Below are 23,264 nucleotides of genomic sequence, written 5' to 3' on the forward strand. Positions count from 1 at the left end.
TTATATTCCACCATATTACCAGCAAATGTACTAGCAACCTTGTCGCTCTTTAGTTTAAATCTCTTCGACAAATCACCATATTTATCTATTGAAGTCTCATCATGTACTCATCCGCATCTTGTAATAAGAACTGACATACCAATTATCAGGAATCAGCAATCAGTACTTTGAAAACTCACAGCATATCTACATCAACAGTTATATGTATAACATTCATCTCTTAGAATTATGATCTCTCATTCTGAAATTCTGAAAAGCACTCAGTCACAAATCAATACTCTGAATATTGAAAAAGTTGAATGAAGCAGCAGAAACCATAGACAACCGTAAATGACCTTAACCGTCAAAAAATTTGATGATAAAGAATGGGGTATTGGAAACACCCAATAGAAAATTTAGTACCAAAAAGCGGATTATGCGAAACTATGAAGGAAGCCGTGGACAAATCACAAAGAATAAGTTTGACTTCAAAGAATCTAAATGATTCAATGCCTGCTAAGTCTTTAGCGAATATCTTGCTCCTTACCCTAAACCCTTGCGGACAATAGTCTCCATCATCCTCTGATCTTAGATACTCAAAAATATTATCGTATCTTTCATTATAAATATCCTCCATATTTCTGAAGATATTTTTATAACTATTCTTATCTGAAATCATTAATCCCTTCGTGCTATCAGTGTTACATCATATAGAAACTGTTAGTTTCTATATTCTGTAAACTTTCGAGCTTAAAATATGAATGTTATTGAAGTAATGTTGGAAACTGATGCATGAGTTAGTATAATATAATGACACTTGATCAACGTGATTATATTACAGTAGGTCATGCTGAGTTTCTAATGGAATGTGATGATTCACAGTACCATCATCATGTGCCATGTTACACGACTCTTACATTCTATCTAATCTCTAAACATATCAAGAACATATATTCTTGATAGTTCTATCTTTCGGATATTCTGGTAATTTGACAAAGCAAGATCGTACCATTACGATTCCCTTCTTAGAACATTAACTATGTTCATTTCGAAACTTCATACCTACGAATTCTGGACCATTACATGCGGTGCTTAATGACAAGAAGAGGAAACGAAAGAATGAAGTTTCAAAGTGTAAATTGGGGGTATAAATCGCAGCAAATAGGAGAGAGCATTAACTGTGGATGACAATGATTAAGGGAAACAGGAGCATGGACTTCGAAAAATAAGGAAGGATATAAATCTCGACGACAACGCATAATTTACAAACCGTGTATATCAATATGTATTGCAACGTAAAGACACGGGAAAATTAATAACACTATAACCCCAAGATAATAGTAGAAGTAAATAAAATCCTCCGGTGGTAAATGAAAGAGAAGAATGACAGATATGAAAATTAAGAGGATATCAAGGATCAGGATGGGATGGAGCATATTAACGAATGCTTTAAAGTATGAATTGAAGAGAAATAATAGAAGGTGTGAGTTGTAAGGAAACGAAGACGGTGAATTTATAGTAAAATATTTGACAGAGCAATCAAAACAAATGATCGCATTTAAAGCTGAAAGGACCCGTTCATATACATTATAAACGATTCATAATAGTTGATTACATCGCGAGGTATTTGACCTCTATATGATACGTTTTACAAACATTGCATTCGTTTTTAAAAAACAAACTTTCTTTACATCTAAAATTGACGGCATGCATACCATTTCATATTACATCCAACTATAATTGACTTAATATTAATCTTGATGAACTCAACGACTCGAATGCAACGTCTTTCAAAGTATGTCATGAATGACTCCAAGTAATATCCTTAAAATGAGCTAATGTACAGCGGAAGATTTCTTTAATACCTGAGAATAAACATGCTTTAAAGTGTCAACCAAAAGGTTGGTGAGTTCATTATTTTATCATAATCAACCATTCCCGTAATAGTAATAGACCACAAGATTTCATATACATAAACGTTTTAATAAAAATATTCTAAGTGGTTTAGCACTTGGTAACCATACTTAACATTTAATCAACGTCGCATATTCCCTTTATTATGAAATCTCACTGCACTGTACCAAGTGTAGTCACTGAAACGAAGTACTGTGCAACCGTTGAATACTGGTCGTCCAGTCCGGTTGGGGTTGTCAGGCCCGATAGATCTATCAACAGGATTCGCGTTTACAATACCGCATGTAAATGGTAGTTACCAAGCTATTAGGGAAAAATATGCAAAGTGGTACAACTCAACGTAGAATATGTTTTTAGTACTTGTGTCCATTTCGTAAAACAGTTATAAAACAGTGCATATATTCTCAGCCCAAAAATATATATAAAAAGGGAGTAATGAAACTCACAATACTGTATTTCGTAGCAATTATGTATATGACGGCACTGAACAAGTGCAGGGTTTGTCTCGGATTCACGGACCTATATTAAGTATATATATTTATATGTTGGTCAATATCTGTCTAACAATTTAGGTCAAGTCGTAGTGTATCACAATCCTAATGCTCGAGACCGACATGCAAAAGTCAACAAAAGTCAACTTGACCCAAAATTGACTTCCAAAATCTATACATGTTTATTATATAACTTATATATAGTCGTTTTATATATTTAAATATATTTATCAGATCTTATTTTACTAAATAATACAAGTCATTTATTAATAAATAAAAATTTATATTTAAATTCGTATATGATAAAAATATACTTTTATATATCTCAAGTAATAAAATTTATAAAATTCATTTAATATCATAAAAATATAGTGGTATGTATTATTAATGTAATTATATTACGTGTGGTAAAAATATCTTTGTACGCATATTTATTTGATAAAATAATATTGATAATAATAATAATAATGATAAAAATAATAAAATGATAGTTTCAATAAAAATATTAATTTTTAGTAATAAAGATAATTTTAGTAATAACATCAACTGATAACAATTATAATAATCGTTTTAATAATAATATTAAAATTAATAATAATTCAGTTGACCATATCTTTTAATCCATTCATCGAACCCACACGATTTATAAATGAAAAGTTATTAATTTTTCTTTAGCTTTTCAACGACATGTATATCATATACCTTATCTCAGTAGCATATGTATCAAATTCGTGATTTATCATAAACTATTTAACGACGAAACTAAGCATACAAACATGCATAATCATATATACTCGAGCACTAGTCAGGGATACACTATTAATATATAAAAGATAAGATATGAATGCTCACGTATCAATATTGTAATTCAATAATGCAGGAAAGTACGTAGACGCAACAAAAATGATAAATGTTAGGTTGACCTCACGAGCAATGCCCTCGAACAATACCCATAACCTCCATATCTATAACCCATAATTTCCTTAGCTCTATCCCGTTTGAAAACTTATTTTAAAATCGTCTGAATATAACTCCGTCGTAGTATTTTATGTATACTAATAATATCTTGAAATAATACTAAGTAAATATATATATATATATGTAATTTGATTGAGAGAGTTTAGAGAAATATATTTTCAAGTTTCTATGAAATAATGAAACCTATTGAATTCTATTTATAATAGATTTTTGAATTATTAAAGTGAATTATTAAAGTATGAATATTAAAGTGAATTATTAAAGTATGAATTATTAAAGTGAATTATTAAAGTATGAATTATTAAAGTGAATTATTAAAGTATGAATTATTAAATTGAATTATTAAAGTATATTATTAAATTGAATTATTAAAGTGAAAGTAAAGTAAAAGTAAAGTAAAGGTAAAGTTAAAGTATAGTAAAAGTATAAAAATATGTACGTATAATACGCGTATAAATATATTTAATATTAATTTAAATCGTTATATCATAAAACATTTTAGAAAAGTAGAATTATATATATTCATAATAGGTTTCAAGTTTTTAAATTACAGTCTGTTGGTGAAGCATGGGATAAAGTCCAAAGGTTTAAAAAACGTAAGAAATCATCTTAATGAAAAATGTCGAGTTACTTAACTTGTCGATATCCAACATCTAAGTTATTTACACTCCACGTTCTTACTTATAGATCACTTTACCATTTTTCGAATATTGTCAAAAAGAATAGATTTCTTAAATCACAGTGGATCTCATAACATTGGCCCGTAATCATATCATAATGTATCTGATAATTCAATCATTTGATATTATCTCTTAATTCTGTCGATAAATATATCGAAACAAATACGTTCATGTAAAGTATCATATATCTAATACTTTGTTAATGTTTTCAGTTAATATTATATATTATATATACATATCTATATACACATAATTGTTCGTGAATCGTCGAACACGGTCAAAGGGTAATTGATTACATGAATGTAGTTCCAAACTTTTTAAGATTCAACATTACAAATTCTACTTATCGTGTCGAAAACATATAAAGGTTAGGTTTAAATTTGGTCGGAAATTTTCGGGTCGTCACAGTACCTACCCATTAAAGAAATTTCGTCCCGAAATTTGATCGAGGTGGTCATGGCTAACCATAAAAATGTTTTCATGAGGGATATGTGTTGATAGATAGGATTTTATTACCATAGAGTAATATGGATAAAATGATCCGATTACTCGAAGCGTATGAGTGAAGTTATCACAAAATAGTGGAATGAGGAAAAGAAGTTTCGTCATAATTTTTGACGTAGTCATGGTTGAATTCCGGAATTCAAGGGATTCAAAAAAAAAAGAAAAAAAATCTTGGAAATCTATAAGATCTGTTTCTTCGAGATTTAAGGAAATTAGGATCTCTTTAATTAAATGCGATGATCTTTCCCGATTACTACGTCTGATATTTCCCTTATATTTACCTTTTCCATTTCATTAGTTTTACCACTTCTATACTCAATTCCAATTTCAAAAGATTGCGAAAATGCTTAATCCAGTTCTAATCCTTGTCCTTATCCTTACTATCGCAACAATCATTCTCCTTTTCCAACTTCCACCGGAGGAATCTGTTTTCTTCTACTTCGCCCTTGGGGTTATAGTGTTTTTAATTCTCCCGTGTCTTTATGTTACGATAAACATTGATATACACGGTTTGTAATTTATGTGTTGTTATTGGACTTTATATTCTCCCTTACATTTCAGAGTTTCATACTTTTGTTGTCTCTTCCCGGCTTTAAGTCAAGCGAATAATGGTCCAGAATTAGTAGGTATGAAGTTTTAGATAAACATAGTTAATGTTCTAAGAAGGAAATTGTAATGGTACGATCTTGATTTGGCAAATTACCAGAATATCCGGAAAGATAGAACTATCAAGAAGATATGTTCTTAATATGTTTGGAGATTTGGTAGAATGTAAGAGTCGTGTAAATGGCACATGATGACGGTATGTTCTGTGAATCATCACGTTCCATTAGAAACTCAGCATGAATTACTGTAATATAATCACGTTGACCAAGTGTCATTATATTATACTAACTCATGCTTCAGTTCCCAACACTACTTCAAAACATTCATATTTGAATTTTTTCCAGAATTTAGAAACCAACACAGTTTCTTTTATGATGCAGATATTATGGAGAGATAAATGATCTCAGATAAGAATAGTTATGAAAATATCTCCAGAAATATGGAGAATATGTATAATGAGAGATACGAAGATATCTTATAATATTTAAGATAAGATGATGATGAAAAATAAGGTCCGCAAAGGTTTAGAGTCAGGAGCAAGGTATTCGTTAATGACTTTGTCAGAAACAGAATCGTCAAGATTCTTTAAATACAGACTTTGGTCCTTGTATTTATCATTGGTCTCCTTCACGGTCTGCTCAATTCATTGTTCAGTACCAACTCTTTTCTTTTTCTGGGCTTTACCAACACATTATTCTTTGTCATCAAACTTTTGATTGTTAAAGTCGTTTACAGTTTCTGCTGCTTCATTAGCATTTCGAGGACTAATTCACAGTTTGAGATATTTTTCAGAAACTTCACATTTGAAGTGTGTAAGTTTAGGAGATATACGTTATATGTATATATAACTATTGAAGTAGAAACGCTGCGAGATTTCAAAATACTGATTGCTGATTTTCAGTAATTGGTATGGCAATTCTTGTTGCAAGATGCGGATGAGTAAAAGATAGAGTTTCAATGAATAAGTATAGTGACTTTTCGGAGAGTTTTAAGTCGAAGGTTAATGAAGTTGTTGATAAGTTTACTGCTAATGTGGTGAGATATGAAAGGTTCTCCAGTAACAATGGTGAAAGGGCAGCGTATCTATCAAAGTTATAATAAAATTAGTTTTACTGAAAAGTCGAAGTTGACTTGTTGGAGCTGTGACAAAACTGGCTACTTTGAAAAGAATCGTATGGTTGTTTTTGCTAATAAATGCTAAAGAATTCAACGCGGGTACGTGTTAAACTATGACTTTTAGTTCAAGAGTTTTTCAGGTACAAGACTTCGGGTAATGTGTGATTGGATCATCATCTCGATTGTTCCTTATTTGAAGTGTCTTCCGAAATTTCGAAGCGTTTTAAATGCAGCTTGTCATTGTCAATATCCAAAGAATAAATTCGTCATAAATCTCGATTGATTCTCGTATCCTTTTGAGTGTTACAATTAAAAGTGATGTTCTATCATAGTTTTGAAGTCAAAGTATAGCTTTGAAAAAATGTAAGGATCTAAGAGTGATGGTTTTGCTTATATCTCGAGTTGCATTCTGAGATTTCAAAAATCAGAATAGATGATTGAATTTGAATGAGTATGGTTGTTTTAATTTCTTATAAAAGAAGGTATACTGTTGTGAAAATAGGGAGTATAGTTGATGATTCACTGAATTAGAATCGAAGAATGTAATATATTAATTGTGCATTTATATATCTCTCGGGTATTACCTACCCGTTAAAAAAAATGTCACAAATAATATTTTGAACAAGAATTTTTCATTACAGTCTTTATAAAAATATATGTATGTATATTTTCTTCAGATGTAATACAGATTTAATGAGTTAATATCATATTAAGCTCATTTGATTTTCGGCTTGGATTAGTAAAGAATAATCTCTAAAACATTAGAGATTACATAATCTTCGCGGAGTATTTCGCTAATGTAATCAATACTTTAATATTTATTCTTATAGATATTTCCTTAGTGAATTATGCTGATGCTCATAGAATTCTTGCTAACTTCACAAGATACGAATGTTGTTTTCCAGTAAGTTTCGAGTACATTGAAGATGAAAGTGTAAAATCAAACATGTTATTGAATGATACACTTGGTTTATTATGAAACCGAATTCATTTAATTGAATCAAAGATTGTAGTTATAATGGTTAGGTTGTTAACGAAGGATGTACATCATAGCATATTAGTAATATGAATTTAACTGAGTAGTATCTACCATTTTTCTATTCATATTCAATAGCTTAGTACGAAAGATTTTTATAGTTTCACCATTCATATATATAAAATATATATATATATATAATTTCTTCAGAAGAATGAGTTAATACTTCATAACTCGTTGATACAAAATACTCGTTGTTGATCAATAATGACGTCCACAGCGATTCTTGAACTGACGGAACTTGTGATGTTATATGTGCTGCTAGTGCTGATGATGCTGACAGTACTGACGGTGATGGTGGTGCTGACGATATTGTTGATGCTGATGATACTGCCAGTAACTGCTGGTGATGCTGCTGAAGCTTGTGGTATTGAGGCTTGCGATGTGGATGTTACTGGCGGTATTGGTTATGCTGCTGGTGCTGCTGATGGTGTTTGTAATCCTTGCACCATGTGTTCCAAAGCCACTACTCGGGCGCGAAGTTCGTTAATTTCTGCTAGTACACCGGGATGATTGGCGGTTGGAATGAGCGGATGAATAAGATTCGCAATATGGGATAGTATATAATCATGACGAGATACTCTAGCAATGAGTGAGAAAATGGTGTCTCGAACAGGTTCGCCGGTAAGTGCTTCAGGTTCATCGCCAAGAGGGTAATGTGGTGGATGGAAGGGATCACCTTCTTCTTGTCTCCAATGGTTGAGTTGACTACGGACCCATCCCCAATTCATCCAAAATAGATGATGGGAAATTGGTTGATCCATTCCGGTGATGCTACTTTCAGAGCTCAGGTAGATATCCATATCGGAATAGCTGTCGAAATCTGAGGAATTCGAACTGGTTGAGGGATCCATCTCATAGGATCAGGGAAAGAATTTTTGGTATGAAATAGATTGTAGAATTTAGATTTGGTATTCTTCAATTACATAATTTGCATATGTATATATAATACAAAAATTCCGTAAATTACGGAGAATCCTTGAAAAGATGTCAGTCAAAGTTCACAGTAATAGATGTGCTAAGATAAGAATCCGTCTATACACTATTATGCAATAAATGCAGGAAAATGCGTCTAGACTTAAGATGATAAGCAGGTAATTTCCTAACGATGATAAGTAGATGATTTCCGACTATAATTGATAAGGAAACTTTTTGACATGCAGACACGGTCGAAGTCCAGACTCACTAATGCATCTTAACAACTATCAGTTAGACACACTAATGCAAGACCTGGTTCGCTAAGACCACCGCTCTGATACCAACTGAAAGGACCCGTTCATATACATTATAAATGATTCACAATAGTTGATTACATCACGAGGTATTTGACCTCTATATGATACGTTTTATAAACATTGCATTCGTTTTTAAAAGACAAACTTTCTTTACATCTAAAATTGACGGCAAGCATACCATTTTATATTACATCCAACTATAATTGACTTAATATTAATCTTGATGAACTCAATGACTCGAATGCAACGTCTTTCAAAGTATGTCATGAATGACTCCAAGTAATATCCTTAAAATGAGCTAGTGCACAGCGGAAGATTTCTTTAATACCTGAGCATAAACATGCTTTAAAGTGTCAACCAAAAGGTTGGTGAGTTCATTAGTTTATCATAATCAACCATTCTCGTAATAGTAATAGACCACAAGATTTCATATACATAAACGTTTTAATAAAAATATTCTAAGTGGTTGAGCACTTGGTAACCATACTTAACATTTAATCAACGTCGCATATTCCCTTTATTATGAAATCTCACTACACTATACCAAGTGTAGTCACTGAAACGAAGTACTGTGCAACCGTTGAATACTGGTCGTCCAGTCCGGTTGGGGTTGTCAGGCCCGATAGATCTATCAATAGGATTCGCGTTTACAATACCGCATGTAAATGGTAGTTACCAAGCTATTAGGGAAAAATATGCAAAGTGGTACAACTCAATGTAGAATATGTTTTTAGTACTTGTGTCCATTTCGTAAAACAGTTACAAAACAGTGCATGTATTCTCAGCCCAAAAATATATATAAAAAGGGAGTAATGAAACTCACAATACTGTATTTCGTAGCAATTATGTATATGACGGCACTGAACAAGTGCAGGGTTTGTCTCGGATTCACGGACCTATATTAAGTATATATATTTATATGTTGGTCAATATCTGTCTAACAATCTGGGTCAAGTCGTAGTGTATCACAATCCTAATGCTCGAGACCGACATGCAAAAGTCAACAAAAGTCAACTTGACCCAAAATTGACTTCCAAAATCTATACATGTTTATTATATAACTTATATATAGTCGTTTTATATATTTAAATATATTTATCAGATCTTATTATACTAAATAATACAAGTCATTTATTAATAAATAAAAATTTATATTTAAATTCATATATGATAAAAATATACTTTTATATATCTCAAGTAATAAAATTTATAAAATTCACTTAATATCATAAAAATATAGTGGTATGTATTATTAATGTAATTATATTACGTGTGGTAAAAATATCTTTGTACGCATATTTATTTGATAAAATAATATTGATAATAATAATAATGATACAAATAATAAAATGATAGTTTCAATAAAAATATTAATTTTTAGTAATAAAGATAATTTTAGTAATAACATCAACTGATAACAATTTTAATAATCGTTTTAATAATAATATTAAAATTAATAATAATTCAGTTGACCATATCTTTTAATCCGTTCATCGAACCCACACGATTTATAAATGAAAAGTTATTAATTTTTCTTTAGCTTTTCAACGACATGCATATCATATACCTTATCTCAGTAGCATATGTATCAAATTCGTGATTTATCATAAACTATTTAACGACGAAACTAAGCATACAAACATGCATAATCATATATACTCGAGCACTAGTAAGGGATACACTATTAATATATAAAAGATAAGATATGAATGCTCACGTATCAATATTGTGATTCAATATTGCAGAAAAGTACGTAGACGCACTTTTTGATAGAATCGGATCTCCAAATCATCTCATGGCAATAAAACAGTTCAGGTCACATCAAGCGCACTTTTTGATAGAATCGGATCTGTTCATTTGACCATGAACCAGGTGGCAAGAGCTACCCAGTATTTTAGACCGTCACTAAGGCTAGGTGAAGGAGGGTTTGGAACCATCTACAAAGGTCAGCTACCTGACGGTCAGGTTGTTGCCATAGAACGAGCAAAGAAGGTAATATGATAGTTATAGTGTAAAAAGGGATTTCTTTCTGCATTTTCTCTTCTTTTATAATCGTAGTTAAAGTTCCACCAGTTGATAAGTGTCAGAGGTGGTAAGATGGATGTGTCTTGCGGGTCGGGTGGCAGGTGAAAATGGTAGTTTTTTGTTCCGGTAAACAGGGTGGGTATGATTGACCCTGAACACACTTCTAGTCCAAGTTTTCTATAAACAGTTGTATTATTCAGTTAATGTTATGGTTTTAGTCTCGTTGGCTATATTAACACAATTTAGGAGGCTGCATGACTCATTTAAACCACAAGACTTGTTACCTTTTTAGCTATTTACCTTTGGACTTCTTAAAGAGAACCCAATTTGGAACTTATCATGATCTCCTGGAATCAGAACTTGTTGGGGATCTAAAATATAAGTTCTATATACACGTGCATGCCCCCCAAAAATTAGTTAAATTCGAAGTAAGAAGATAAACTATTATGGTAGTGTGTACACTGATAAAGTTCGTTATGGAAGTACATCATCATGTAAAAAAACCATTTAAATTGTGATTTGGACGAATGCACGTGTTTATGCAACTATATATAACCCTGTTACAAACTTTATCAGTGTACAAGTTTTGTCGGCCAAAGAAACTGACTGGTAATCGCATAGTCGAAATGTAACCCTGTTATTATGCGAGATAAAATGAATATGTGGGACGCTTTTGTTAGATAGTATGAAGAATAGAATAAAATTAATTAGTTTTGGCTGCCATACCTTTGTTATATTTCCTTCAAAGTACCATTGTTTTCTCAGATTTAAATGTGTCATATCAACCATATAGGAACATTTTGATGCTTTACGAAGTGAATTTAAAAGTGAGGTTGAACTACTTAAGAAAATTGATCATGTGAATCTTGTGAAACTTCTTGGCTACGTCGATGAAGGAAATGAGCAACTTATTATTACAGAATATGTTCCTAATGGTACACTTAGAGAACATTTGGATGGTAAGATTTATTACAAGTTTGCCAGTCCCCCGATTTACCATTTTAACCCATTAAATTAGCAGAAGTATCAATTTTAGTTGTTCCCTATTTCAGGTGTTCATGGAAGTTTTCTTGACTTCAGTCAACGACTTGAAATATGCATCGATATTGCTCATGGCTTAACGTATCTCCATCTATATGCAGGTAATGCATAACCTTGGTTATAATGTTTATGTTCTCCATTTCCAAAAATCACATCATAACTTTAAACAAATAAAAACTTTCAAAGACTTTCAGTTCTCATTTTTTTGAGTTTAATCAGAAAAGCAAATAATCCACCGCGACGTGAAGTCATCGAATATTCTTCTAACCGAGAGACTGAGAGCAAAAGTGGCCGATTTTGGATTTGCAAGACTTGGTGATGCAGAAACTGATAAAGGGCAAATAGCCCAAAAAGGTAATGTAAGTTACAAAATTTTTCAATAAAGATAATATGAATAATTTTATGCCCAAAAAAGACTATAAACTTAAAATTGATGCTATTAAAAGAGTTTTAACCTATAAACTTAAATTGTTGATGAGTCATCAGGTTGAGTCCAATGTGGTAATACCAAACAATTCATTTAATTAATTTTTTATTTCTTCTTCATCTTCATCCCCAAAAGTTATAAACACTAATTTTATTTTTATAATTCAGAGATTAAAAATAACAAGACGCATCTTCATCTAATTTCACGGGATGCATTACTACAATAAGACTACGATCACTACGGAAATTCATTTTATTTATTTTTATCTAATCTTCTAACACATGGTTTTCTACAAGACAAAATCTACAAACAAATTCATATCGCAACAATTTTAAGAACCAAAAAATAAATTAGAAATGGAAAGAAGCAAAAAACAAATTCATATCCAAATCTGATGTTCGTCGTCTTCTTTTTTTTTCGGAACGACAAGAAGCAAGAAACCCATAAATCGCACGAATTAAGAGACTGAATGACCTCCGGTGAACGTTCGTCTTCTCCGGCGAACGTTCGTCTGTTGTTTGAATTCCAGATCTGAAGTTCGTCCTCTTCGTTTGATCAAAGTTTGAAAAGGAGACAGATGTTAAAGTTCCGATTACTATAAAGTTGGGATATTTCTACCAGCACAAATATGTGAAGCTTTCAAAGTTGGGGTATTTTGATTTAGAAATTAAATGGCAGTTAGTGAAGCTTTCAAAGTTGGGGTATTTGTTTTTTATGCCGATGGGTACGTAAGTCGTACTTTGGATTCTCTGTTCTTCATTCTTGGATGAAGAATTAATATTACAAGTATTTACGTATAGTTAAATGGTATAATATGTCCACCTCTAAAATATAAAAATAAATTTTATTAATTTTACTATAACAAATTCCACCTAAGCAGTCCACCTAAGCATCTTTACCGGTTACCTTCTTAAAAGGTAACTCAATCCCTTAATTGCATCAATTTTGAGTTTGTAATCCTTTTTGAGCACAAAATTATCGATGTTACCTTTATTGGGAAATTTGGTAACTTACGTTATCTTTTTGGGCTATTTGCCCACTGATAAAACACATGTTGCGACCAAAGGGGAACAGTTGGTTACCTTGACCCCGAGTATATGAGAACATACCAACTCACACCGAAGAGTGACGTTTACTCTTTTGGGGTTCTACTTATTGAAATTCTCACAGGTCGTCGACCCATTGAGTCAAAGAGGTCTCCGGAGGAAAAGGTGACAATAAGATGGGTAAGTTTCTTTTTCTTAATATGCTAGTAGATATACGCATTGGGTAACAAGTCAAAACTCAAAACGTGTAGTTTCACTAGGGTCGACCGGTCGAGTAACGCTGACCTGAAAAACTTTTAGTATATATATATATATATATATATATATATATATATATATATATATATATATATATATAGTGGTAGGATCAAGAGGGTAGTAACTAATCGGGGGGAAGCAAATTTTTTTTTTTTCGTTTTTTAAAAAAATTTTGTTCACGAACATTATAGATTGGATGAAAATATGAACATTTGATACAGACACTTTGGGATAAATGTTTTTATTTTGGCGGGAAAACGCTCGAATAAGTAATATATAACAATTATCGTGTTTTTCGAGCGTATGTTGAGGTTTTAGTTATTAGGGTTTAGATATTAGGGTTTATAGGGTTTAGATATTAGGGTTTAGAAATTTAGGGTTTAGGGTTTAGATTTAGGATTTAGATTGAGTTTTTAACACGAACGGTTTAGAGTTTAGGATTTAGGGTTTAGGGTTAAGGGTTTGGTGTTTTGGGTTTATTCCATAAACCCAAAACACCAAACCCTAAACCCTAAACCCTAAACTCTAAATCGGGCTAAATTTTACTTCACAAAACATGAAAAAAAAAAACGTTAACATTCTTCACGAACAATATCATCTTGAATGTTATTTTTGTCGATCGTTTTCCTGCCAAAATAATAACATTCATCACGAAGTGTCTTTTCTAAATGTTCATATTTTTATCCAATATATAATGTTCGTGAACAAAGTTTTTTGAAAAAACGAAAAAAAAAAAAATTTGCTTCCCCCCGCTTCCCCATTGATCCTGCCCCTATATAGGCAAAGTTTTTTTTTTTTTGTTTTTTGAAAAAACTTTGTTCACGAACATTATAGATTGGATGAAAATAAGAACATTTAGAAAAGACACTTCGTGATGAATTGTGACGATCGCTCCAAATCCATATGGACGAACACGTCATTCATTGATTTCATTGCGAGGTATTTGACCTCTATATGATACGTTTTGTAAACATTGCATTCTTTTGAAAAGGCACACCATAAATGAATATTTAAATCAAAGGTTTTCGACATCTGATGATTTCTACATATAGACAATCACCGTGTATAATAGTTTACAATAGTACTTCCGTTGACAATGCAGTCAAAATAAGGTACATGACGATGAATTGGTGAATGCAACGTTTTCTTGAAAAATATGTCATATAAGACTCCATGCACATAGCTTGTCTATCATATAAGCAAACAGTGGAAGACTTCTAGGGAACCTGAGAATAAACATGCTAACAAGTGTCAACACAAAGGTTGGTGAGTTCATAGTTTGTATGTTTCGCATAATCTGTATATAAAGATGGATCACAAGATTTCAGTTGTTTCATCCAGAAACATTTATCAAAATATTCTACGAAATTGAGCACCCTGGTAACTAAACTTAACGTATATATAATTTGTACCCTTTGTATAATCATCTTAATAATACACGCAAACCAACGTATACGCTTCTCAAATAGCATACGTCCGTTAAAAGGCTAGTGCTCTAGCTCGGACGGGGATATCAAGCCCTATGGATCCATATACTACTACTCGCGCCCACCAGTTCTTATAACTGGCAGTTACTAGTTACCAAAGCTAAGGGATTTTCGGTTCAAACTCGGTGTAGAATTTAGTGTGTACTTGTATCCATTTTTAAAATAAAGTGCATGTATTCTCAGCCCAAAAATATAGATTGCAAAAGCAATTAAAAAGGAAGCAAATGAAACTCACGCATATAAATATTGTATATCGGTTAATAAAGCATTTGCATGTATTCTCAGCCCAAAAATGTAGGGAGTAAAAGGGATCATATGAAACTCACCTTAGCAGCATATAAAGTCGTTCACCAAAATGTGACCGAAACTCGGATTACCAAATAACCGTAGATCTCAACGTATCAATATTGTGATTTAATATTTTAGAAAAGTACGTAGACGCAACAGAGATGATAAACACTAGGTTTGACTTGAGAACAATACCCTTGAACATTACCCATAACCTCCTTGGCAATAACCCATAGTTTCCTTAGCTCTAACCCGTTCAAAACTCATTTTGAAAGTGACACTCTCATGACCTCGTTGTAGTATTTTATGTCTAATACTAATATTACTAATAATAATATTAAGATAAATAATAATAATAATAATAATAATAATAATAATAATAATAATAATAATAATAATAATAATAATAATAATAATATATTTATACGGAGGAATATAAGAGAGAAGTGAATGAGCAAACAAAAAACAGAATTCGATCGAATTTATAGCACTTGGCCTGAAATCCACTGCCATGCGATCGCATGGCTTGGTAGAAGGATTCCCATGCGATCGCATGAGGTCCTTTTCCAGCTCACAAAGCTTTTGTCCAAACGTTTGTCGACATAATTTTTATATTAATATATAATATATATAATTTATATAATTAATTATATATTATATTAAATTCACGTGCATAGTTGACTTGTAATTTTTGTTCCGATATGTCGTACGTCATCACTCGACTTATGTCCCGGTTCCGGTTTTTCGAATGTCCTTTTGTACGCTGAGAAAACTTGTACATTACATTTTGGGACACGTACCTTAGTCAAAATATAGCCTTAAATTATCCCTAAATTATATCACTCGAAATATAACTTATACATTTGAGTGTTTTGGTCATTTACTTCTATAAATCATCGTCTCGCTATTTGTTAAAATACATTTTAAAATAGCAAATAGTGATTTTCGAAAACACTGTAGCATTTTGGGTACTGTAGCAATTTGAAAATACTGTAGCAAATTAGTGTTTTACTGGTTCATCTTAAACGCTTTAGTTAACTTATCTAAATATCAATCGAATCAATAAACGAATGTTACTATCGTTTACTAAATAACTTGAAATTATATATATGTATATATCTTTTTAATATACATAAATCAGTTTTTAAATACACATTGGAAGTTATTTATAAATAAATTTTAATAATAAATATTTCAACTTATCATATATATTCAAATAGATATTTAAACCAATAAGTTTAATGTACGGAATCAAACAATTAATACATTGTTACCTTTTCAAGTTATAGTATATATGTATCTATTTACATATAATTGTTCGCGAATCGTCGAAAACAACCGAATGGTATTTAAATATATAAAAGTAGTTCAAAAATTTTGAGATTCAGTTTTACAGACTTTGCTTATCGTGTCGAAAATGTTAATCATACAAAGATTAAGTTTAAATTTGGTCAGAAATTTCCGGGTCATCACATGAATGTTATTATTTTGGCGGGAAAACGATCGACAAAAATAACATTCAAGATAATATTATTCGTGAAGAATGTTAACGTTTTTTTTTCCATGTTTTGTGAAGTAAAATTTAGCCCGATTTAGAGTTTAGGGTTTAGGGTTTGGTGTTTTGGTTTTATTCCATAAACCCAAAACACCAAACCCTAAACCCTAAACCCTAAACTCTAAACCGTTCGTGTTAAAAACTCAATCTAAATCCTACATCTAAACCCTAAACCCTAAATTTCTAAACCCTAATATCTAAACCCTATAAACCCTAATATCTAAACCCTAATATCCAAACCCTAATATCTAAAACCTCAATATACGCTCGAAAAACACGATAATTGTTATATATTACTTCTTCGAGCGTTTTTCCGCCAAAATAAAAACATTTATCACAAAGTGTCTCTACTAAATGTTCATATTTTCATCCCATCTATAATGTTCGTGAACAAAGTTTTTTCAAAAAACGAAAAAAAAAAGTTTTTGCTTCCCCCCGCTTCCCCCCGATTGGTTACTTCCCTCTTGATCCTACCACTATATATATATATATATATATATATATATATATATATATATATATATATATATATATATATATATATATATATATATATATATATATATATATATATATATATATATATATATTGCAAGAGACTTAGGCCTATATGTCATGTTTTCTAGTTGTACACTATTGGGCTCTTCACCTTCTTACACCATTTTGTGTCTGTGGATATTGATAGTTGTATTAAGACACCTGGTCCAAAAGCATGTTGTTTTTCTCGTTATACTAGATAGAATTAAGAGTCAACAGCATGTTATACCTTGTGCGTTGGTAATTCTACCATATGGAAAAGCATTGCCAGATCAGTTGGTGTGACCCAGTTGGTTTTAACTCACTCAACCCACTTTCCATCCATGAATTCAGAAGTTGTACCTTGTGCATTTAGTTTGTATTATGTTTAAAACATACTATGGAGTATTTTAACTGCTCAGACCGGATAGGAGTAGCACACCATTATGCTGTACGTTGACAGTGTGCATTCATAGATGTACCTCGTGAAGAAATTTGGTACCAGATTATGAAGACAGAATAGTAAAATTTAAGAACAAAAACTTATTGGAAATCCTTCTCCAATTATTGAAAAACTCTTATTACATTCATCCTATTACATCCCTATTTATAGTTGATTAACCTTGTCCATTAAGTTAATCAACTCTAGTCTAGAATAATCTAGGATAATAAAGTCTAGAATGTATTAGAATAGTCAAGTCTAGAATCTATTAGAATAATCAAGGAAGAAGCAAAATTGAAAACTATGACGGCTAGCCCACTTGTTATCCATTCACACGTTCCACCTCCTCAAATCCATTTGAGATATAATACATCATATTAAGATATATTAATACATAATGATATCATGATAATGTAATAATTTAACATCTCATTTGATTTAATAAATAATGGGTTAACAATATTTAACAAGATCGTTAACCTAAAGGTTTCAAAACAACACTTACATGTAACGACTAACGATGACTTAACGACTCAGTTAAAATGTATATACATGTAGTGTTTTAATATGTATTCAAACACTTTTGAAAGACTTCAAGACACTTATCAAAATACTTCTAGTTAACAAAAATGCTTACAATTACATCCTCGTTCAGTTTCATCAATAATTCTACTCGTATGCACCCGTATTCATACTCGTACAATACACAGCTTTTAGATGTATGTACTATTGGTATATACACTCCAATGATCAGCTCTTAGCAGCCCATGTGTGTGATGACCCGGAAATTTTCGACCAAATTTAAACTTTAATTTTTATATGTCCCGACACGATAAGCAAAATATGTAATGTTAAGTCTCAAAAACTTTGAAAACTATATTCATGTAATCATTTGACCTTTGACTATTCCCGACGATTCACGAACAATTGCTGTAAATAATTATGAATATATAAATTTTCCTAAACATAATTGATAGGTACATTGTAACATATATTAAATATATAAATATTAAAATATGTTATATAGTATAATTATTAAATATTACAAAATTAATAATATGTAATATTAATAGATTAAATGTAATTACAAGTTAAGAATATAGTTGTTATAGTAATATTATTATTACTTTCATTAAAATAAATAATAATATCAGTATTATTAATACTATTAAGATTATAATATATAGATATAAAGTTTGATAAATGTAAATTGTTACATTGTTATTATTATTACCTTTATAATTATTATAACTATTATCATTAAAAATCATCTTTATTATCATAGTTATCATTATTATTAAATGTTATTGAACTTAATATTATTTTTAGTATCTTTATCAATAATATTATTATTATCAGTAATATTATTACTAAGTTGTATTATTGATATTATTAATGTATTTATAGTTAGTAATTATGAATATTACGAATTATAGATACCAGATACAAAATTGAAATTGCTTTGCTACACTTCACTTTCAACCTTTTTTCTTTTTCAATTAAAGGAGAAGATTACACAGACATATGACAAAATTCGTTACCCATATCTATCTATTTTTTTTTTCTTTTTCTCCCTGATAGCAACTCTGTCGATCAATTCACAATGAAAACAAAATTCGTTAGCAATCAATATCAACTTTATTTTTTTTCCCTTCTTGTAATTTGAGGTCGATGGATGAGAGTTTAAGCAAATTGTTTTAGATACTTGACCTTCAACTCCTTTCACTCTTCATGGTCACTAGCCAACGTGAACTATCTTCCTTATCATGCTTTTCAATTTCTTTCATCTTCTCTTTTCTCCATTCTTTGAAAACCAATCCAATTCATCATCACTAAAATGACAATAACAATGACAAACCAAATACAAACTCATAAATTCAATTCCCACTTACAACATAAAACCCATCCAATGTCTCTGAACGTTTACTTTCTTCGGTCACGAACACCATAAACACCTACACCCATTGAAACCCACACAAGAACACCACTTTCATTTTCAAACACCATAATGAACCACCACATTGAAGCCTTGTTGTGCTTCTGTTCCTATCTCCTACCGAGCAAAGACCAAACCAAACATCACTTTGAGACTACTATCATCTCAAACCTCCACTTGATTCTACTACTATTCTGGCTGCAAGAATGAAAATAAACCAAACACCAAAACTTGCTATTGTTACCTTTAGAATTCTAAAACCAACAATCTAAAACCATCCTTTAAAACAGCTCGATCCCTACTGATGTTATACCTTTATTCTCGCCGTAATCACACCATCAAAAATCATCATTTGGAGCTTTAATATATGCTTCTGTTTCTGGGTCTGTCTTTGTCGAACACCAAACAAGACGTCCACCAAACCACCCACATATATATATATCTCTCTCCTAACTCTTTTATTTCTGTTTTTCTGGTTCGATCACCGCATACTCACCACCACCGTAGACCTCTTTCAACTACAATTATTAATCAATGGTTTTGTTAGGGTTTGAATGAAGAATATGATTTTATGTTGACGAAGAATAGTACCTATTGCACTTTTCAGCTTCTTCTTCTTCTTCCAATCTTCAAAACCTGCTACTGCTATTTTCTTTCGCTACTACTGCAGTATCTTTTCATTATTATTTTTTTATGAAGATGGGAATGATGATGAGAATGAGGGAGACGATAGATGATAACAGTGATATATGGTTAAATGATAATGATAATGGATAAGTGATGATTAAAGTAACAAACGCGTTTTCCTTTTTGATCTTTTCTTGCGTTTGTCTTTCCCAATCGACAGGAAACCTTACGTGGGTTCTATTTAGATATGTTGGGCTTCGGTTTCAAGATTGGACAGTAATATATATATTCTTTTCTAGTTGGGCTTATGAAGCTACTGTGGGCTGAAGTAAATTTGGGCCAGTTAATAGAGTGGGTGACGGGTTAAATAAAATGGGTATGGCCTTATAATCAGATAAACGAGCTGGATAGAATGGTTTGGTGTGATGTCATGCTAGCGGAGGGTCGCAGGATCGAATCTGGGCTGGGGCATTTGTTTTTTTTAAACACTTGCTACTTTAAGGTAGTATTTTTTTTTTTTTTTTATTATTAGTTATTGTTATTAATATAATTATTAATATCATGGTTATGATTAAATGATAAAAGATGATTAATTAAGTTGACATAATTTAAATGCTAATGGTAAAAATGATGAAAATGGAAATAAGTATAAGATAACATATAATCATGATAAATACTATAATTATGATTATTTTGGTATCATTATTAATATTATTATTTTATTATTATTAATATTACTATCATTATTATTATTATTATTAAAATTATTATTATTATTATTATTATTATTATTATTATTATTATTATTATTATGATTACAAATATAAATATTATAGCTACAAATATTATTATGAAATTGATTAAGATTACAATTAAGTTACAATTTAATGAATTACTAATATTATTATTATCATTACTATAATACAACTTTTTATTATTTATATTTTATCAAATAAACAATAGTTATCTAAAAATATAATTAATACATATAACATAACTATATTAATATTTTTATGATAAATATTAAGTATTTATTTAAGTACATAAACTAAATATAGTTAATTAAGTAATGAAACATAAAATTTATTAATATAAAAAGTATATCACTAATAATATACGAATTTGTTCGATTACCATTATATGTGTTAATATATATATGAATAATATAGGTTCGTGAATCCAAGGCCAACCCTGCATTGTTCAGTTGTTCAATGTTGTCATATGTATTTTTACTACAAAATACAGTATGGTGAGTTTCATTTGCCTTTTTACCCTTTATATTTTTGGGCTGAGAATACATGCGCAATTTTTATAAATGTTTTACGAAATAGACACAAGTAATTAAAACTACATTATATGGGTGAATGATCGAAGCCGAATATGCCCCTTTTGCTTGGTAGCCTAAGAATTAGTAAACCGATCTACTAATTGACGCGAATCCTAAAGATAGATCTATCGGGCCCAACAAGCCCCATCCAAAGTACCTGATGCTTTTGTACTTCGAAATTTATATCATGTCCGAAGGAGGATCCCAGAATGATGGGGATATTCTTATATGTATATTGTGAATGTCGGTTACCAGGTGTTCAATCCATATGAATGATATTTTGTCTCTATGCATGGGACGTATATTTATGAGAACTGAAAAATGAAAATCTTGTGGTCTATTAAAATGATGGAAATGATTATTTATGTATAACTAATGAACTCACCAACCTTTTGGTTGACACTTGAAAGCATGTTTATTCTCAGGTACGAAAGAAATCTTCCGTTGTGCAATTGCTCATTTTAAAGATATTACTTGGAGTCATTCATGACATATTTCAAAAGACGTTGCATTCAAGTCGTTGAGTTCATCAAGATTATTATTAAGTCAATTATAGTTAGATATATTATAAAATGGTATGCATGTCATCAACTTTCGATGTAACGAAAGATTGTCTTTTCAAAAACTAATGCAATGTTTGTAAAATGTATCATATAGAGGTCAAGTACCTCGCGATGTAATCAACTGTTGTGAATCGTTTATAATCGATATGGACTTCGTCCGGATGGATTAGGATGGGCTATGACAATGTGAGTCACCTAATACATGTGGGAACCATCATTTGGCAACTAGCATGAAATATCTCATAAAATTACAAAAATATGAGTAATCATTCATGACTTATTTACATGAAAACAAAATTACATATCCTATATATCTAATCCATACACCAACGAACAAAAACACCTACAAACACTTTCATTCTTCAATTTTCTTCATCTAATTGATCTCTCTCAAGTTCTATCTTCAAGTTCTAAGTGTTCTTCATAAATTCTACAAGTTCTAGTTTCATAAAATCAAGAATACTTCCAAGTTTGCTAGCTTACTTCCAATCTTGTAGAGTGATCATCCAACCTCAAGAAATATTTCTTATTTACAGTAATATATCTTTCTAATACAAGGTAATACTCATATTCAAACTTTGATTCATTTTCTATAACTATAACAATCTTATTTCGAGTGGAAATCTTACTTGAACTTGTTTTCGTGTCATGATTCTGCTTCAAGAACTTTCAAGCCATCCAAGGATCCTTTGAAGCTAGATCCATTTTTCTCATTTCCATTAGCTTTATCCAGAAAACTTGAGGTAGTAATGATGTTCATAACATCATTCGATTCATACATATAAAGCTATCTTATTCGAAGGTTTAAACTTGTAATCACTAGAACATAGTTTAGTTAATTCTAAACTTGTTCGCAAACAAAAGTTAATCCTTCTAACATGACTTTTAAAATCAACTAAACACATGTTCTATATCTATATTATATGCTAACTTAATGATTTAAAACCTGAAAACACGAAGAACACTGTAAAACCGGACATACGCCGTCGTAGTAACACCGCGGGCTGTTTTGGGTTAGTTAATTAAAAACTTTGATAAACTTTGATTTAAAAGTTGTTCTTCTGGGAAAATGATTTTTCTTATGAACATGAAACTATATCCAAAAATCATGATTAAACTCAAAGTGGAAGTATGTTTTCTAAAATGGTCATCTAGACGTCGTTCTTTCGACTGAAATGACTACCTTT

At 30.9% G+C, this 23,264-nt stretch overlaps 1 protein-coding gene across 1 annotated transcript in view; it reads left to right on the plus strand.

The window, feature by feature from the left end:
• LOC139887642 (uncharacterized) overlaps positions 1 to 23,264 on the plus strand; it is a 59,179-nt gene that overhangs the window by 14,035 nt on the left and 21,880 nt on the right. The window contains exons 10-15 of the mRNA XM_071870713.1: positions 10,355 to 10,531; positions 11,358 to 11,523; positions 11,617 to 11,706; positions 11,825 to 11,959; positions 12,715 to 12,718; positions 13,099 to 13,258. Of these exons, the coding sequence (XP_071726814.1) occupies positions 10,355 to 10,531; positions 11,358 to 11,523; positions 11,617 to 11,706; positions 11,825 to 11,959; positions 12,715 to 12,718; positions 13,099 to 13,258 (732 nt within the window). The remainder of the gene's footprint in view (positions 1 to 10,354; positions 10,532 to 11,357; positions 11,524 to 11,616; positions 11,707 to 11,824; positions 11,960 to 12,714; positions 12,719 to 13,098; positions 13,259 to 23,264) is intronic.

Source organism: Rutidosis leptorrhynchoides, chromosome 2 (genome assembly GCF_046630445.1).
Source record: "Rutidosis leptorrhynchoides isolate AG116_Rl617_1_P2 chromosome 2, CSIRO_AGI_Rlap_v1, whole genome shotgun sequence".
Taxonomy (NCBI): domain Eukaryota; kingdom Viridiplantae; phylum Streptophyta; class Magnoliopsida; order Asterales; family Asteraceae; genus Rutidosis; species Rutidosis leptorrhynchoides.